Source organism: Hermetia illucens, chromosome 6 (assembly GCF_905115235.1).
Source record: "Hermetia illucens chromosome 6, iHerIll2.2.curated.20191125, whole genome shotgun sequence".
Classification (NCBI taxonomy): domain Eukaryota; kingdom Metazoa; phylum Arthropoda; class Insecta; order Diptera; family Stratiomyidae; genus Hermetia; species Hermetia illucens.
The window spans coordinates 57,296,214-57,314,050 of NC_051854.1; the positions used below are offsets into that span (position 1 = coordinate 57,296,214).

Sequence of the window (17,837 nt, forward strand, 5' to 3'; positions counted from 1 at the left end):
CTGAGACAAGCAACAACGGTACCAGTCTATACCAAGTGCATGGCTTAGCATTCGTACTGGTGGATGCAAGAATTACCTAAATCTTTACCGAACTATGGAGTACGGCACCCGTGTTGATACGCAACATCACGTCGAGGCCCGAAGGTCTCTTCTTGTTTGAACATAACCACAACCACCATGAAACTCCCACTAGGGGGGCCAACCGCAAATAACCGAGCTGTCCTCACATACAACAGGAGTTCACCCGAAGTATGTGAGTCCAGGGGCTTTCCCGGTTCCCATGGTACCAGTATACCCCTGGTAAGGTTTCGTGACCAATTTGCTACTTCAGATGAGTCACCGTGCAGACTCGGGTCTGATCGCCCTAACTAGGCCTTTGGAGCATTCGCCTACTGCATCACGGTCGGCAAGCCAAAGTGAGTACAGCGTCCCCCGGTGCCACCACTATGGAGGTTCGCCTGGGCCACTTGGTTCTGGTTCAGCCGACAGGGTTGCTGGCCCGTTTTCCTCACCGCCACCTCTGAGTACCAGTTACGTTGACAGGTGGAACTGGTCCAAATGTCGGCAATGATTATGGAAGTGGAGGATGAGTGAATTCTTCACTTGAAATCTGCTCGAAGTATTCTCACCATCTATCCGTTGCGGCTCGACGGTCGGTAAGCAAAGTAACATTCTTGTAATTAACGCAACAGAAATGTTCGACACAAAATTCAAAAATCGAAAAATCGAAATTTTAGAAATGGATTTTAAACCACAAGCAAAATGCAACTTTTTGAGAGTTACAGAATTTAAAAATTCGAATTTATTTTAAAGTTATACAGAGTATTAAAAAAACATTCGATTTCGTCATTTTGAAAAATCGTGGGGAATGTCGAACCGCCTTGCGAGCTGAGAAAATTTGAACAAATATTCATGTAAAACGTTTATTTATGACTTCATAATGAAACTACAAACGATTTTGATGAAAAATAGAGAGAAGAAATTTTGATTTTGATGAAAAATAGAGAGAAGAAATCGATGTTGTTTATTCGGAGTCACAGTTTTTGCATGCGGTTTTGCTTCTTTGTCAATTTTTTGCTGCAAATGATGCAGGAATCCATGTCTTCATCAGTCGTTGGTTGCTCTTGCTGATTCTTCTTTGGTGTAATTGAAGCACGATTTTTTGTTGCTTTACTGGATTTGTCCTTGCATCATCTTTTTGCTTGTGCGTTTCGGTCTTCTTGTGCCTGTTATCAGCTTTTTGTTGCAAATTGCTTACCACTTCAGGCGATGTTAAAATGGTCGTTTGCATCGGCTTGCGACTTCGATTTGACTTCTTGGCTGGTGTACCTTGCTTTACTGGACCAACAGCTTTTAATGCCTCATATAGAGAAGCAAATGATATACCAGATGTGCTGGCTATTTCAGATGTTGAAGCTTTAGATGTTGAAACTTCTTCGTTTGCAGCAACATCACAAGAGGATAAAACCACAATACGTCGTTGGGTTTTTTGGTCCTCGTCTTCATTATCGCATTGGTTTTCGCTGCTGAACTGTGCAGATTGAATGGAAAAACTCCTGATGCCTTGAAGCCTGCTTTGATGTTCTTCGGCGTGACGATAAGATTGACACATTCTTCAGCAATAACCGGCACGTGATGAAGGTCGAATGTATCGCCCACGTGGCTATTTTCCCAGTCGTGATGTTTACCAGCATACATCGGTACAATGGCTGCAGTGGGGCGGAAAGGAAAGCATTGTTATGCCATGTTTGATAGCCATGCCAATCACTTCAATTGATAAGTATGATTATCCAACAGCAAGAGGGTTGGTGTTTCTTTGTTGTCATTAGCGTGTTTGATGAAGTGTTGCATACATTTGATGAAATCTTCGGAAGTCATCCATCCCGAACAGTCGCGTGAGTCGTGTATATCTCTTTCACGTTTGTACGCGGAAAGAGATGAAACGGTGGAATTGACTGGCCACTTGCACTAACAGATAATGCCGCAGAGGTTTTTGAACCGATTCGCTTTTCACCACCGTGGGTAAGCCACATTTATCCATATTGCAAATTCTATGAGGTTCGAATGGTGTTTCGGTCATCACACGTGAAAGATTATCAAAAAATGCATCAACATTTTCTTTATTAAAGGATTTGGCTCGATTGGCACTCACTTGTTCAGGTGTTCGAAGCGATAATTTGGGATGTCGCTTGGCCATGTGTATTTCATTCGTCAGGATACTTGATGTTGATTACTTTGGTGTAATTCAAAGCCAAGGTTTTCAATTCTTTGATGTTCACGGCATGGTAAATGTCAGTAGCTTTTAAAATGTATTTCATCAAATCTCGTTCCTGTTCTACGTTGAATATCTCAAGGACAATGCATTTATAAATAGGATTTTCAACCTATCCTTTCAAAAAACAATCTATTGATAAAAATCACCGGCTTGGCACCCATTGTAGGGGATGATTTCAACATATCCAACATTAATCCTTTGCTAGCAGTGCAATATCCAATTCGGCACCTTCAATTTTTTTCAAATAGCGCATTATTCTGGATCGGGATAAGCCACGACCATTGGCACTAGTTCGCGACGATTTTTTGACGATTCTAATCTGCTTTATGGACGCTAAATATTCTTGGAGATCATCCGATTGATCATGCGTTGCAACGTACCGCGGCATATTCTCCTTAAATAACTAAAGAAAAAAACATCAAAAAATGGATTGAAAAACCATATATAAGTAGTTTTTTGTCGATAATATATTGTGGTTTCACATGGTAAAGCATAAAGGAGCATAAAAAGTACGTCGTCTCCATGATATATGTAGAAAATTAAGTGGTCCGATATTCCCCACAAAAAGTACTTCGGCATTTCCCACAAACTGTTTTACCAAATGGCTGCCCATGAGTAACAAAACCAAATTTCCTTAGAAAAACTTTTTTTTTATGCAAATAATATTTACACACAATGATTGTAAATATATTTACCTGCTTGGTTGTATGCAAAAATGTTGAAAAAACAATGTAGTTTTGAAAACACAAAAACACTTGGAATCTCAAAAATCGCTTGACTATCGCTCAGAGCACCCAATACGTCTTACCGCTAATGAAAAAATTAGATCACGCTGAAAGAGTAATACAACAGACGTCTCCTATAGATGGAATGTCAGATAACGACAGATAAGTCTAGTGGTTCGGCATTCCCCGTGGTTCGAAATTCCCCACATTACCCTATTAAGTATCGACACAGAAATTTGTCAGGATTTCGCTGAAAAGCACCAAAATAGCCTCAAAATCGACCACACAATTGCGTTCATTCTCTACTGAGACCGAGATCTTGACGAAGTTTTTCTCACGCCCAATTTTTTGTGCAAAATCCAAAACACTGGACCCTATGATATACATGTATCCTCAATTATTTCCCATACTTTGATCCATCGAACACTTAAAATCATACTGTGGATTTTGTGAATTATTTCGGAAGTAATTAGCGTTCCAGACGATGCCCATTTCTTGTGGATGCATGGATATGTTTAAATTCATTTACTCAATGGTAAACAGTTGAAAATACAGGGATAGATATGCCATGAATCTGCCTGCAACTCTTTCTTCAATTTTTCTAAATAAACAAAGGTTTTTTGAATTGAAAATGAAACCATGTGACGGATATAACTGGGTCTTTGACAGCTATCTGTTGGGGAATAGCGCTTACGAAGAACAAACTCTTTCTGATGCCGTAGCAGCATCACTTGGATTTTATAATACCCTTGTCTGTCACACTCACTTATTTAGTTGCCGATAAGTGAACAGAATGCATAAGGTCCTGATTACTTCTACATACAGGACTATTGCCAATCGAAAGGATTCCTTTTCAGGGGGATTCTTGGGCACATCATCAACGGCGCAACAACCGGCATCCGATGTAGAGCAGCAAGGAATTCCAGACATCCCGATTTTGCAAAAAGGTCCACCAGTTCGATATCCTTAAAAGCTGTGTGGTGTCTTGGTCTACGCCATCGTGCCATCTGAGGCAAGGCCTGCCACGTCTTCTTTTTCTACCATAGGTATTGCCCTTATAGACTTTCTGGGCTGGATCATCCTTATCCATATGGATTATGTGACCCGTCCAGAGCAACTCATTGAGCTGAATTTTATCCACAACCAAACGGTCGTTGAGTCGCTTATAAATTTCGTCGTTATATATGCTACGAAATCGTTCATCTTCATGTAGGTTCCAAAAATTGTTCGAAGGATTCTTCTGTCGAACGCGACCAAGAGTTCCCAATTTTTCTTGCTAAGAACACAAGCCTCCGAGGAATACATGAGGACTGGCAAGATCATTGTCTTGTGTTTCGATCGGAACAGATTTTGAAAGCTGAAATAGGCTCTGTTGGCTGCCAACAAATGTTATCGGTTATGATTTTCGATCCTAGATAGGAGAAATGATCAACGTCTCATAGTTCTAGTCACCTATCTTTAGTGTTCTCGTTTGACCAGGATCATTTGATGTTGTTGGTACTGACGTTGCCACCATGTACTTCGTCTTGCCTTCATTAATGTGCAGCCCACGATCTCGCGCTGCCTGTTCGATCTGGATGAAGGTAGACTGTACATCTCGGATTGTTCTTCATATAATGTCAACATCGCCAGCATATGGCAATGGTTGGGTGGACTTAAAGAGGATTTTGCATTTCGCCTTTACATCAGCATCGTGGATCACTTTTTCCGGGGGCAGTTTAAAGAAGATGCGTGATGGGGCATATTTCAGTTGATGTTTTTGAGTACTTTAGTCGGAATATGGAACAAGCGAGTGTTGAATAGCATCAGTCTGGTTATGTGACCATTTCTAGCAGCTAACAAATGGCATAGGATCGACCAGTTTTTATATTTTCTTACGTGGCAGTTTTCTACGTTCTACAGCTTGTACTGATATTGAATATCTTGATATTGATTCTTGGGCTTTGTGTAAGGCAAACCTTACTAACATCGTTTCTGTGGGGTTCTTACTCACTAAAACTAACTTCTTTACTCTTTGCGTATCCTACCTAAAATTGTTTCGTGTGAAAGATCAGATCGTTTTGAATTCCTCTCTGTGAAATTAAGCCCATCATGGTTGCTTTTGTGAGACACACTAATTTTGCCGAAATGCCAACCTCGTGCATATCTTGGTACAGTGCTTTGTAATCGATACTGTTGTATTCCCAGCTTTTGTTTCATGTTTCATGGTGAATTATTATCCCCTAAATTTCTAGTCCTTCCCGATAACTTTTTCTTATAGAAAATCTTGCTTTCCAGGATTTTGGTGAACATCTTTTAGGCCAAACAAAGTAGTGAGATGCCCCTGTAATTATCCCACGACCGCTTGTCGCCTTTTTTATAGGTTGAATGGATTATGCGTTTTTATGCCACTCTGCTGGGATTTCTTACTCCATCCATATTTGTTGAATGAGTATGTAGATGACATTTTTAAAGGCAATTGTGTCTTTGCCTTTTCTTTTTCCTTAGTATTCTAGTGGCTAATCCCCGACGGTCGTCATATTAATTTTCCTTATTTCTAGTAGGTCGTTGTACATATTGTTTGTCAGCATCTTTTTCCTGTACGTTATTTCTTGGTACTTCTCATCAAACCAATTGCTTCTACTCATCCGGCTTTCCATCCCTAATGTTTTTTACGCGATGGTTTTAATAGCGTCTCTTATTCTTATCCATATATGAAATTTATTTTCCAGTTCATTGAGTGTGGGTGTTAATACCTTTTCCAGAGCAAAAACATGCACCGGCGTTACTTATTCACTCTTAATGGAGCTGACTTTATTTTCGGAGAGTACAGAAATGCAACACTAATAGGTGGCTCTTACTGATTAGTGATCAGAATCACCATCCCTCTTCAATCGGATTACGCTAATATCGAGGATGTTAGAGATCCATCTTTTCTAAATAAGGGGGTATTGTTGTACGTTCGGTCATCTGGGGATGCCTATATTTGAATCATGTGGAGATTAGTATCACAGCCTTACTAGAGGTAAATTCAAAGTCCATTGTCATTATTGACCTCGTGAAAGCTGTGTCTTCTTGTTGTTCCTCGGTGCACGTCGTTCTTTCCATGTTGGACATTAAAGGTCCTAAACAACATTTTAAAGTCGCTGGGAGGCAGTGAATCATATAAAGTTTCAAGACGACTGTGGAAGTCACCTTTAGTTACTTCATCCTTTTCTTAGTACATTGTACGTTGACTATCCCCAATTGAATTTTGAATGGCACATAGCCGTTTGGCGATACCTTTGAAATGGCTTTAGAGGTTAGTCAACAATGAATGCCACTTTTCCGTAGACCTCCTGTTTTTAAAGATTGTATACGATTTCATACTCGTAATCTCTCTGTCCGTAATTTTGTTTTCTGGATTGTTACGATGTTCATTTTTTCTGTCCAACCTGTTCGAGTAGGATGTTTAGTGCACGAGGTCTGTACAAACATCGTGCATTCCTACATCCAAGAGAGTAGCCCAGTATCTGTCTCCGTGCTTGCTTTTTTGATCAAGACATTCCGGAGTGTATCTTCAGGTTTCTTCGCAATAGGGTGATGCCAGGAAAAGTTGCCAAATCTCCGTTTTTAGAGGACAATATAGTTTCCCCTACACATTTCTACTGCCGTTAGTATTACCCGACAGTCACCTTGAGGAGGTGACGGTTCGGTTTTGCCTGGCATGATCTAAATCCTCTGCAATAATTTCGCATGTCGAAAAACGTGGCGAGGCATTATGTCGAAAACAATAAAAGTATGTTTGATACCCTCCTGGTACACTTAAAGTTGTGTTAAGTGGCAGCCAACTCCCCCTTGGTGTCGTTGATTTGAGATATCTAAGATGTTTGTCCAACGTCCTTCTGCCAGCCATGAAAACAAAAAAAATTTTATTTTAAATGTTAGCCCTGATTCTTCGCATTTTATTTGGTAGGCAGGCGTACAGTAAGATCGAGCTAACCAACTGTTGATTGAAATAAAAATGCGGCTTTATCATGGTCTATTGGCATTTAACAAAATTATTGAAAGCAATGTATTGACAGCAAGTGCCTTTGGCGCTAGATGCTCAAAAAGTGGGTGGGAGTTCAATTCCTGGTCGATTGTGGTATATATGGTTACCATTCACCCCTTAATGGAATGCAACGCGTCAACTACGTCTACGTGCCATCATACACGGTTTGCTAAAATCCATTTCAGCTCTCTCGAAGACTTCCCGCGATACTTGCACTCCTCCTCCATTGTTCTGTGCCTTGTATTTCTGGAACAACCCACTCGTCGTCTACCTTGGATAGCGAATTCCACATTTACATGGCATAGCTAGAAATGGAATTGTCGCTCTTCCTTGACGTGTGACTTGTGGTATGGTTTGCCCCAATTTTGATGCTTCAGATCAGAAGAGTTCTCTCCTTATTTGGTAAGTTTTGATCACCTGCTCTAGTTTCATGTTGTTCCAATGCTAGGTCAGGTCCAAAAGGAACCAAATTGTTCATTTTGAAAAATCTTGAACTAAGCTTATTGTACCAGTTCAGAGATGTTCTGCCAGCAGAAACTTTCCCGATATGATTATACTAATTCCATCAACATTCCTTTGCGCATAATATTTCGCTCTGCTCAAATAAGATTAGTAGCTAGTCTCCCACAGAGTTCTACACTCCTTTCTATAGACAACTCTTGCATTTGTCGGACAACACAACCTCACCACAATCGGCTTATCGCAATGTTTATTCCCGGCTGTCCTTCCGCCAAAAGAAGGACTTCCTGCTATATCCATCATTCGCGACGTTTTTTAATTAGAGTCCTCGAAAATGTATTTCTTCTGGAAATGATTCCATTTCCGGAATCATCTCCACATGTCCCTTTTTCATTTTCCGAATCTCTGTGTAATACTGCATGAGTGTTGGCTTATGGCAGAGCGGGGGTTCATTATAAGCTGAAACTGATATAGGAATCATTCTTAGAAACTACTCTTGCGAAAAATCTGAAAATCATGATCGTAACTACTATAGTGCCTACATCAACTCAAATAAAATTAATAGCAATTTATTCTAGTCATTTGAGATTTACTGATTCATGCTTCATTCATGGACGAAACAAAAGAATTGAGTCACTTAATTCAGTTAAAAAAAAGTAAGTCTGGGATACCATCAGACGATAATCAGTTAAACTTACTGTCCAGCCATTCGCTACCTTGCTATGCGATCTTTTACAAACGTCAAATGGTCTTTCTCATTTTTCTCTTAAATAAGCCGTTTCTTCAAGGACCCTTTTCCGAAAGATTGGTTGTTTGCAGTTATCTATTTGGTGCATTGACAATAGCCCTCAAGTTCATATGCACTCGGGCTAATCTACGAATATTAGATATGATTTTCGTTCTATCGTGAGAGGCGGACCATCGATTCCAGCTGACCATTGGAAGGATTCAATCGACTTACATTTATTACGAATTCGGTAAATTGATGGTTAATTGGTCTAAAAGTGAAAAGGGGAGTCAGGGTTTCTATGTCTCCTTAGCTTTGCAATAACTACTGGGTGATACTGCTTAATAGTTCTTTGCAATATATTTATTCAAAAGTCGAGAATTGTTCAGCTAGGATCGGTCTTGTTCGGATGGTAGGTTGGTAGGTAGGCGTCAATGGCCGTTCCGTGGAGCCCAACTGGTGCAGTTGGGTATTGTTTTGATATCACAAACTCCTAAGACAATGGCTACTGTGGTAAGAACAGGGGGAGCGAACTCCAGTCGACCCAGAACTAATCCGTAGTATTCACGGAGGAAAACAGCTCCCCTGCAACTAGAAATCTCTTTGAGATCTTCATATAATTCTTTGCCTAGGGACCAGCTTGTCTAGGTTGACCTCGGTAACCGCAAAGGGATTACATGAGGGTTTTCCCTCCTCTCAGCAGCTTCATCAATGCGAATTGTGCAGTATATGGAGGGTAATGCGGGTGTAAAAGGCCCTAATCCAAGAAGACTATACATAGGAGAAACAAACCAAATTTCTGTGGAGCACGGAATGTCATTGCGTATTTGCAAGGTAGGGGCGAGGTAACCACCGACCCGTGGCCTTTGTAGTTCATGTATTGGTGTGTAGATGAGGCCTGGATGGCTTTCTTATATGTATTTCCCCATCCCATGCGGCGAATCATAACCAGCTGTGCTTGCAACCATGTGCACGTAACCACGTTGCCGCACACCAATTCACCACCAGAGCTAAAGCGCGGAATTTTCTCGCGCAAGTGCCGAAGAAGGTGGAACATGAGCAATGATTTTTCCCACCATACAATTTCAAACAATGCGTCGGGAAACGACTGTTTTTTGTGTATAGCCTTCTTGGAAGGGACCTCCTTGACTTGGCGCAGGTGATAGCCTTTCCCCATCTGAAGTCAGTGGCTGCTGGATATTCATCACTTCTCTTGGTTGTACGCTTCGTCCGGGTTTAGGCCAGAATTTTTTAAATCAACGTTTAGCATATTAAGATGTTATTTTTTTGGTCAACTTCAATGTATCTGGGGTGACTTTTAGCAAGCGAGAGATTATCAAGGCAGACAATGTGATCCCAAAAGCGGATATTTCGTTATTTTTCGATGAAGAGTGTGGTATTATTTCGGTTGAAAATGTCCTCACTTCGAAAGCTGCTCAATTTTCGGAACTATACTAGACTTTGATTGTGTTAACTGTACGAAAAAACATCATTATTTATTACTGTTTATTTATTCGAGAGGTTAAAGTACACCACATCCTAGAGAACTAACATTGTAGCATGCTTGAAGTGTTCAAGCAGTTTTTCTGGCATCTGGTAGTCTATCAGATTTAATTTTTTTCTATGTATTGTATGGCTACTGAGTAATGACAAAAAGGGGATTTTTTAGCGTTCCTTTCCTCTCCACAAGATGTAGAAATAATATCTTGGACTAAATTCCTGCGAGCGCTTTGACCTTTATCTTCTCATAATCTCAGATTCTTTCATTTCCGGTAGCTTCTTTTTTCCTTAAGTTTCATCCCACAGGGAGGATCAGATGTTGACAACAACAAAAATATTGGCTTGGAACCCAGAGTATCTAGACCTTATTGTACGAATCAAGTGTATTGAGCGTGTCATTACAGTTCTATACCAGGTTAGAGTTTACGCGATCGGTGGTCCATTGTTTTTTTCAGATTTAACCATAGATCGGACTATATGTTTGACCGACATGTTGTGAGACGTTAGGAAAATATCATCTGCGGAGAGTAGTGAGCCGTGCGCTGGAGGTTCGGGGAATTTATTCATGATAAAAATAATGCTTTCTTGATGAACGCCGGCTGAAACGAGGAACGGTTTTGAGGAGGTACAATTTGTAAATGAAAGAGTGGTTTAGTGCAGCTAATTGCCGCTGTTCATTGCGTCGACCTAATTCGATGATTTTACAGACTAGGTTTGAAAGTCTTGCCTCTGAAACTTCCAGTTCTCTTATTTCGCTTGGTTTATTAGAGGTTTATATTTAGAATGAAAAAAATATGCCCCAAACCAAACTTTTAAATCAGATTCCAATGTGGGATTTCCACAATCATTGAGGATTATATCCCACAGATTCGAGATTTGAATGAATGTTAGTCGTTAATCCCTTGCCCTCTATCGAGCTTGAATTTTAGAGTTTTTGTGTGTTTTGAATGTTGACATTTTTCTATTCTTAATGACTGGCCATAGGTGCATACCAAATCTAAAACATGCCAATCTGCCGCGGACAAATAAAATACAAAATCACAAAAAGGACAACTAAAAACTGAATGAAGTGACTTAATCGATATCTTATTACAATTTGAATAAAAAAATTTCAATTCCAAACCTATAGAATAGAATGCAAACCAATACAATATAGCGAAAGATTTGGAAGCTTACCGTTTACTTATATTAACCCATACATAATACACACAATTTGTTATGGTTTTACACTTTTATATAAAAAAAATTGAAGCAAAAACCAAAATAAAAACCATCTACAGACAGAAGTCGTTGAAACATCCAAAAGAGATGGAAAAAGAACAATTTAGAAGTAAATGCTAACAAACTAAAAAATAATAATTCTAACAAATTTAGATCGACCCTCTTTTTGGATAAGTACATTTATAAGAAAAAGGTCTAGAGACATAAACAATATTTTGTGATTACCAAATATTTAGAAATTATCTCACAAACAATTGGTTACAGAGAAATTAGAACTCGCGGTTGGAAAGCATGTGTGAAAATCTTGTTGTGAACCATTTCCAAGCGATTATAGCTTTACTCTAATTCTTAACAAATAATTTGTAACTATGAACAACTATGAGCCAAAAATATGACTTCAGTTTTACTATCACGAGATATTCTCTCTGTAACCTTTTGAGTGTAAACTATATCATTTGCAATTTTCTGAAGGAAGTATTAGACATTTTTTGGCTATCGTGCATTTATACAACTTACGTGGACCACATTCATTCGAAATGGAGGAAGTCATGATGTTTGCGGTGCAATGATTGGTGAAAGTTGAAGCTCCCTTCCACTTATGTATTATATTGTTCTATTTTTTGTTTTTTTTTTGTTAAGTATTATATAATCTGTCATTTGTTGCCTCTTTCTAAGAAAAAAAAAACTGATATTCAGTCGGTAACATTTGCAACCATCAACTGACAAAACTTTGCGAAAACTCGATCGAATTCCATCTAAAGCATCAGAAACGACTTTTACAGAAGTTAAAAATACGGAAGAGCGATTGTACTTCACGTCTCCACCGGTCCAATGGTTCCTTTAACATCGTTCACGACTGCACATCAAACTACCGCAGGAATATTGAAAACAACATCGATTTTTTTCGTTTGCTTTTAGCTGGATAAGACTCACAGTCTCCGAAGTTTACATAATGCAACATAACGATTATATCTGTTGATATTGATATCACCAGTTTTCGATGACCTAAATCTAGATACACGATTAGTTCTCATGCTTCCATCGAAATAACTTCTTGTCTCCTGAATAGCACCCGTTAACTCCTGGGATGACGTACTCGGGAAGAACGGCTCACTTTTGTCATTCTTGAGTGGTAATTTAACGAGGGATAGAAATTCCGACCGCATGATGGTACCCTTCAAAGTACCTTTTTCGTAGCTCCTTTTCGACGTGTGCCCACAAGTGCTCTATCGGATTTAAATCCGGGCTCTGAGGTGAATGAGGAAGGATCTTTTTGACATGGTAAAGCAGCCATTCCTTAACGACCATAGCTGTGTGTTTTGGGTCGTTGTCAGGTACTAACATGATATTTGATGGCAAACTCAGCATCGCTATCGTAGCTGGTATGTGCTGCCTTAGTATATTAACGTAGCCCATTTTAGCGAGTTTTTCCTGGATTATACATAGTATAGCCATAAGTTCTGTCGGTCAAACAAATCTTTATTTCGCACGAAGTAATAAACCAAATCAATCGAAAAGGTCACCATTAGAAAAGGGAAACATAGATCCTTTAAACGAAAAAAAAATATTCGAAATGGCCGCCGCTAGCAGTTATACAGGCCTGAAGTCTGAGAGGCCATGCATGGGTCACTTCACGCAAGGTATGAAGCGGCATTTCTGGAGATGCTGGCCTTCAAACTCCCCAAATCAGTGTACGTTCGATCGCAGGCAGTCTCCTCTAACTTAGCCCAAAGGCTGTAGCTCAGAGGATTTAAATATGGGCTGCCTGAGGCTCTTCCATTCACGGTTATAAAGTCAGGAGCGTGCGCCGTTAACCACTGCTGAATTATCTTGGCTTTGTGAGCGGGGCCAAGTCCTGCTGGAAGCACTGCGGCTTTCCAGCGAATAGAGATTCACTCCTTGGCTCGACTACATCCTCTAACATCTGTTCGTACACGCTCGCATTGGTTTTAACGCCGGCCTCGCAGAAATGAATACTAGTTACTCCGTGATATGAGACGCCCCACTATACCATGACAGAAGTCGGATGGTGACGTTGGACTCGCGGACCATTTTCTTTGGCTTCATAACAATTGTGAGCATATACTCGATCATTTTGTCGGTTGAATTTTTCCTCAATGGTAAACATTTTTCATCCGAAAATCGAATTTTGAGATATTTTTTTACCGGGAAATCATTGCAGAAGAGCAGCACACTGAGTTCGCCGTGCTTTCTTCAGTTTTGGCGCAAGATGTGGCTAATGCACCGCCGGTACGCACCGAGACCAAGATCTTCTCGTAAAATACGACTCATACTTGGAGTTGAAATGGCCATTTCCGCTGACATTCGTTTCTGCTTGTGGAGAGGATTATGACAAACACGCTCATGCACAGCATGCACGACATTCGGGCGGCGTACGGAGTGCGGGCGCTCCTCCCGCGGTTTGTCAACCACATCAGTTGCTTCGCGGTATCGAGATAATATCCTAAAAACGAATCATTCGTTTACCCGCAGCTTTTTTAACCAACTATGAATCTTTTTCGACATATTCCCATATTGATGCATCGAAATTATCGCGATTATTTTTTCCGAACTTCTCGGTCTGGCGGAAGTCGGGTATGGTTAGGTACTCTCCGAGCGCTGTGTTACCAGTTTCGTTGACCTAACATTTTTCGCTATACGCATCGACTGACAGAACTTATGGCTATACTATGGATATGGGACCCTGGTCCTTTAGATGCCGTAGCACTATGATGCTGCCACCGCCGTGTTTAACTACTGGTACAATGTTACCGTCTTCTAAGGCAGTGCCTACTCTTCTCCACACTAATCGCGGGCCACTGGAACCGAAAATGTTAAATTTCGACCCGTCGTGAAAAATAACAAATTTCCAAAACTCTTCTGGCTTATAAACTCCCAGATATTTAACTTTTTCGGGGAGTTGAAGAGTTTTACCCCTTATCTCTAGAAGGCAAAGACTATTCAGTTTCCTCCTTTTTGTACATTATACCATTTAGTTCAGGCCTGAGGCACTAACTGTGTGGATTGGTGAATTTTACAGCTGTCATATTAGTAAGTCTGTCAACACATGCTACACAAGTGGTGATACCACACTTTCTTGGGAACAATCTTTCGTTGCTTTGTTGAGCTTTGGAGGCACAGATTTGCATCCCCTATTTTTGAAAGCAAGGAATGAAGAGCACATTCCCAGGACTTTCCACGCTGGAAAGCAGGCTGGTTTTGCAATAGTCGTGTGACCTTAGCACTTTCTCGTGAATGTAGTCTCTCCAAACGTTTCTGTAGGAATGATTTTAAGCTGAAGTTCTTGGGTTTGAAATGATATTTTTCCAAAATTGCGTTATGAAGACTACTTTAGCCTTCTGCCAAGAAGTAGACATGAAACTAGGAAGATACATGTTAAGAAAGCATTTTTTAGAAGTCGCTTTAGGTGCTCTGCTCTCATCCATGCCAACTGCATTGAAACGTTTGAAAAGTAATATAGTGACCTTCGTCTTTTTATTGCCAATCACTACTTTCGAAGAGTTTCAACTCGCTTTACTTCTCTTCCGTATTGAAAGGTTTGCAGCCGTTGCACCGGTTTCAACAGCTTGTTCCCACCTTCCACCAAAAGTCAGGCTTCCTTGCGTCCAATTTTTCTGGATATTCTCACACTTTGTGATGCAGTAACGGTCATATGCAGCCCCTCGTTGCTGCCAGCTTCGTCTTCTTTCGCAATATTTTTCGCTACCGTAAGCTACAAGCGTTGCCAGGTTGACGGTGGCCGGGCTGAATGCATCCGTTTCCACACACCGGTATTAGATTTTGACAAGCAAGATTTAGCTTGTACCACCTCTCGTTTGCGGGCGGAGTTTCCTTCTGTAGAGTCGTCTTCTCCAGTTTTCTCAGTTGGAGAGCAATCATGTCTTCTACAGATTTCTTCATGGGGAAACATGAATCTAGTGAAATCTCCGAATTCCGTGCCTTCTCCGCGACTTGATTGCTTAAATCGGGGATGGATTCAAAGTCTGTGACTCCTTAGCACTTGTAAGGCTAGAGTCCGTTCTTCTAGTTAGTGGAATAGTGAACTACTACAGGCTACTCTCTAATGACAAGATGGTGTCTGTGGTTTTAAGGTACGTCAAGGATGCTACATGCAGCTCATTTCTCAATCAATCTGGTTGAACGTTATCCCATCCGACGAGGTTTACTTTTTTATGTATTCTAGAGGGAGGGAAACAAGCCAATGCGATTTCTAGGTTTCCGCTACATACGAATTCGTCCATAATGGAACATATTTTCTCCCATATTTGCGTTTATGAAGTTGAGCCTTCATGTCGTTCGAGGTTACCAATTCTTTCATTAATTGATCCAAAGTTTGTGCAGGTGTGAAATAACACAAGTTATACCGCATGTTTGTTTTCCACACTTTTTCCTAATTTTGAAACGTTTTGCTAATTTCTGTCCAAATTTCTCCTTAAAACTTCAAACTCTATGACTTTCTATATTTCGTGCCACTTTCCACCAATCTTTTATAGCGAAAACCACTCCATAGCCCTCATTTCGGCTACACCATAAGTAAAATAAATACTAAATCTAAATTAGCTGGAAATTACCTTACCAAACATAAAATTTAAATTTAAGAATCGAACTCAATGTGAAATTGTTAATTTGTTACCAGTCAATGTACTTTTATGAGATTATCATTAGAGAACATTAACAATAACTGACAAAACAAATGTTATTATTAACGTAAATGGTAACGAAAATGATTGTGTATTTTTGCTATAAGCACTAATTAAAATTATTGAAAAAAATGAATATTATGTAACATCTGTCAATTAAAAAAGTAGACTGGAGTTTTTCCAAAAAGAGTTAAGGGCAAATTTGTTTAAACTTGAATAAAAATGTGAACTAAATAAAATAAAAAAATGAATATATGAAATTATCAGAGAAGTAAAATTCACTAGTAGATATTAAAAATAATTTGTGAGTTATATTGAACCATATATGAATGTGACATGTATAAAATTATCGTAAAACGTAAGTATCACTTAATATTACCTGGTGGTAAAAAAAAGCTAATATTTAATTTAATAGTGTGCAATTTGATATAAACAAATAATAAATTCAAGTGTGCTATTATGCAAAACTACATAAACATGCATCATTGTAGGCTAAACAAGAACGATAAATTCAAAATGTATATTACTATCATAAACCATAAATTAATTATTAAAAATGTACTAAATTATTCACAGAAACCTATACAAGCGCCGCAATGAATGTAGAAACAATTAATTAAGAAAAAACAAAATTGTATTAATTATTGTATATCATATTGTTGCGTTCACATTTCGGTAGACGAATTTCAGGTAGTTTAATTCAGGTGATAATTATTAGAAAAAAACTATAAAACAAAACGAATGCATATGTATTTTAATAAACCTCATGGTTGTATTATAAAATATACACGCAAACGAGTCTTTGTTGTAGAAGAGAAACATGGAAAGGGACATGATCCAGTGATGATGATTTGCAAATAATTTCAAATCATTTTTGCTGCCGGAAGTTTCAGTTTGTGACAATAATCTCCTCTTTTCCAGCTTTATCTTTTATTGTAATGCTTCTCCATGTGATATAACTTTTACCTAAATTTTTCAACTATTTTTGAACATTTTTTGAAATGCTGCAAAAATAGTTTTGAATTTAAGTTTTTCTTCTATACTGTGTCTATAGTTGTTGATTTCTTCCCCAATATTTGACAAAATTATATTCGATTTGCTTCAAATACTACTTCATATGAAATTTTAAACTATTTTATAGGAAAACTTCTGGCACTGGAGAATTCGAAATATATAACCTTAAAGTAAATGCAAATTCTAAAAAGCAACGTTTATCCTAAATTAAGCTTGCAACTAATTCAGTAAGAAATTCTGTAAAAAATCCTTTATTTTACCAATTTCAGCGGATTGATTTCACTCTACTGAAATAATAATTAATCAGAAAATCCATTAACAATTAACTCATTTTTCGTTGAGTAGAACAATGAAGCCAAAAAGTTATTAAAAACTGCTAAATAGAAAGTCCTAGGCTTGCTTCACACCTTTTGGAAGATTTACTTCCGATTCCATACACTCGAAACATCTACTCGTCACTCATATATAATCTGACAAAATGAATTTGAATATATTTTTCTATGTGAAAAGAAATAGATACAAAAGAGAAATATTATATAAAAATTTATTTTTCTTAAGGAAACATATATGAAATATATAAATTAGATTTGTGTTGTTACATACATGCATATTCCCATATGTATAAGGAAAATGGAAAGTGAATTACGAATATCAGTTATTGGAAATTTTTCGATTGTGCGATTATTATCCATTCACATAGAAAATATTAATTATTAAAGTATGAAAAGTTTGAAGGTAGAATAGAATTTCGTAGATGGCACCGTTGCAACCAAGATCAGGCGCTCATTTAAAGAGAATAACTAAAACAACACACAAAAAAAAATGAATACAATAATAAATTGTAGACTAAAAACAAAACAAAAAAATAATTTAAAAAAAACTACAAACAAATTATTTAGAAATTGTTATAGCTATTGCAGCAAATGAACAAATAAAATAAATAAAACAAATAAGGATAATTTATGTTTCATTGTATAAAAAGAGTAGTTAAAAGTCATATATAGTTCCATGAAGTTTCAATGCGAAAGATAGAAAATAATTATTGTTACGGGCATTGCGAATTTTTCAGTTATTGAAATCGTAATATTTTGCCATTTTCCAGCAAACAACAAAATGCACAAGCCACATTAATAAAGCAACACTAAAGAGATGTGAAGAACGGTAATAGAGTAATATATATATTTGAGTTTCATGTATCAGATAAATAAAAAAGATATAAATATATTATGCAAGATCCATAAAA

The 17,837-nt window shown here is 38.4% G+C and overlaps 1 protein-coding gene across 1 annotated transcript in view; it reads right to left on the reverse strand.

Moving 5' to 3' along the window:
* Window positions 1-2,465: 2,465 nt before the first annotated feature.
* Window positions 2,466-17,837, reverse strand: part of LOC119660017 (diacylglycerol kinase eta-like) — a 47,191-nt gene continuing 31,819 nt past the window's right edge. The window contains exon 8 of the mRNA XM_038068395.1: window positions 2,466-2,678. Coding sequence (XP_037924323.1) covers window positions 2,466-2,678 — 213 coding nt within the window. The remainder of the gene's footprint in view (window positions 2,679-17,837) is intronic.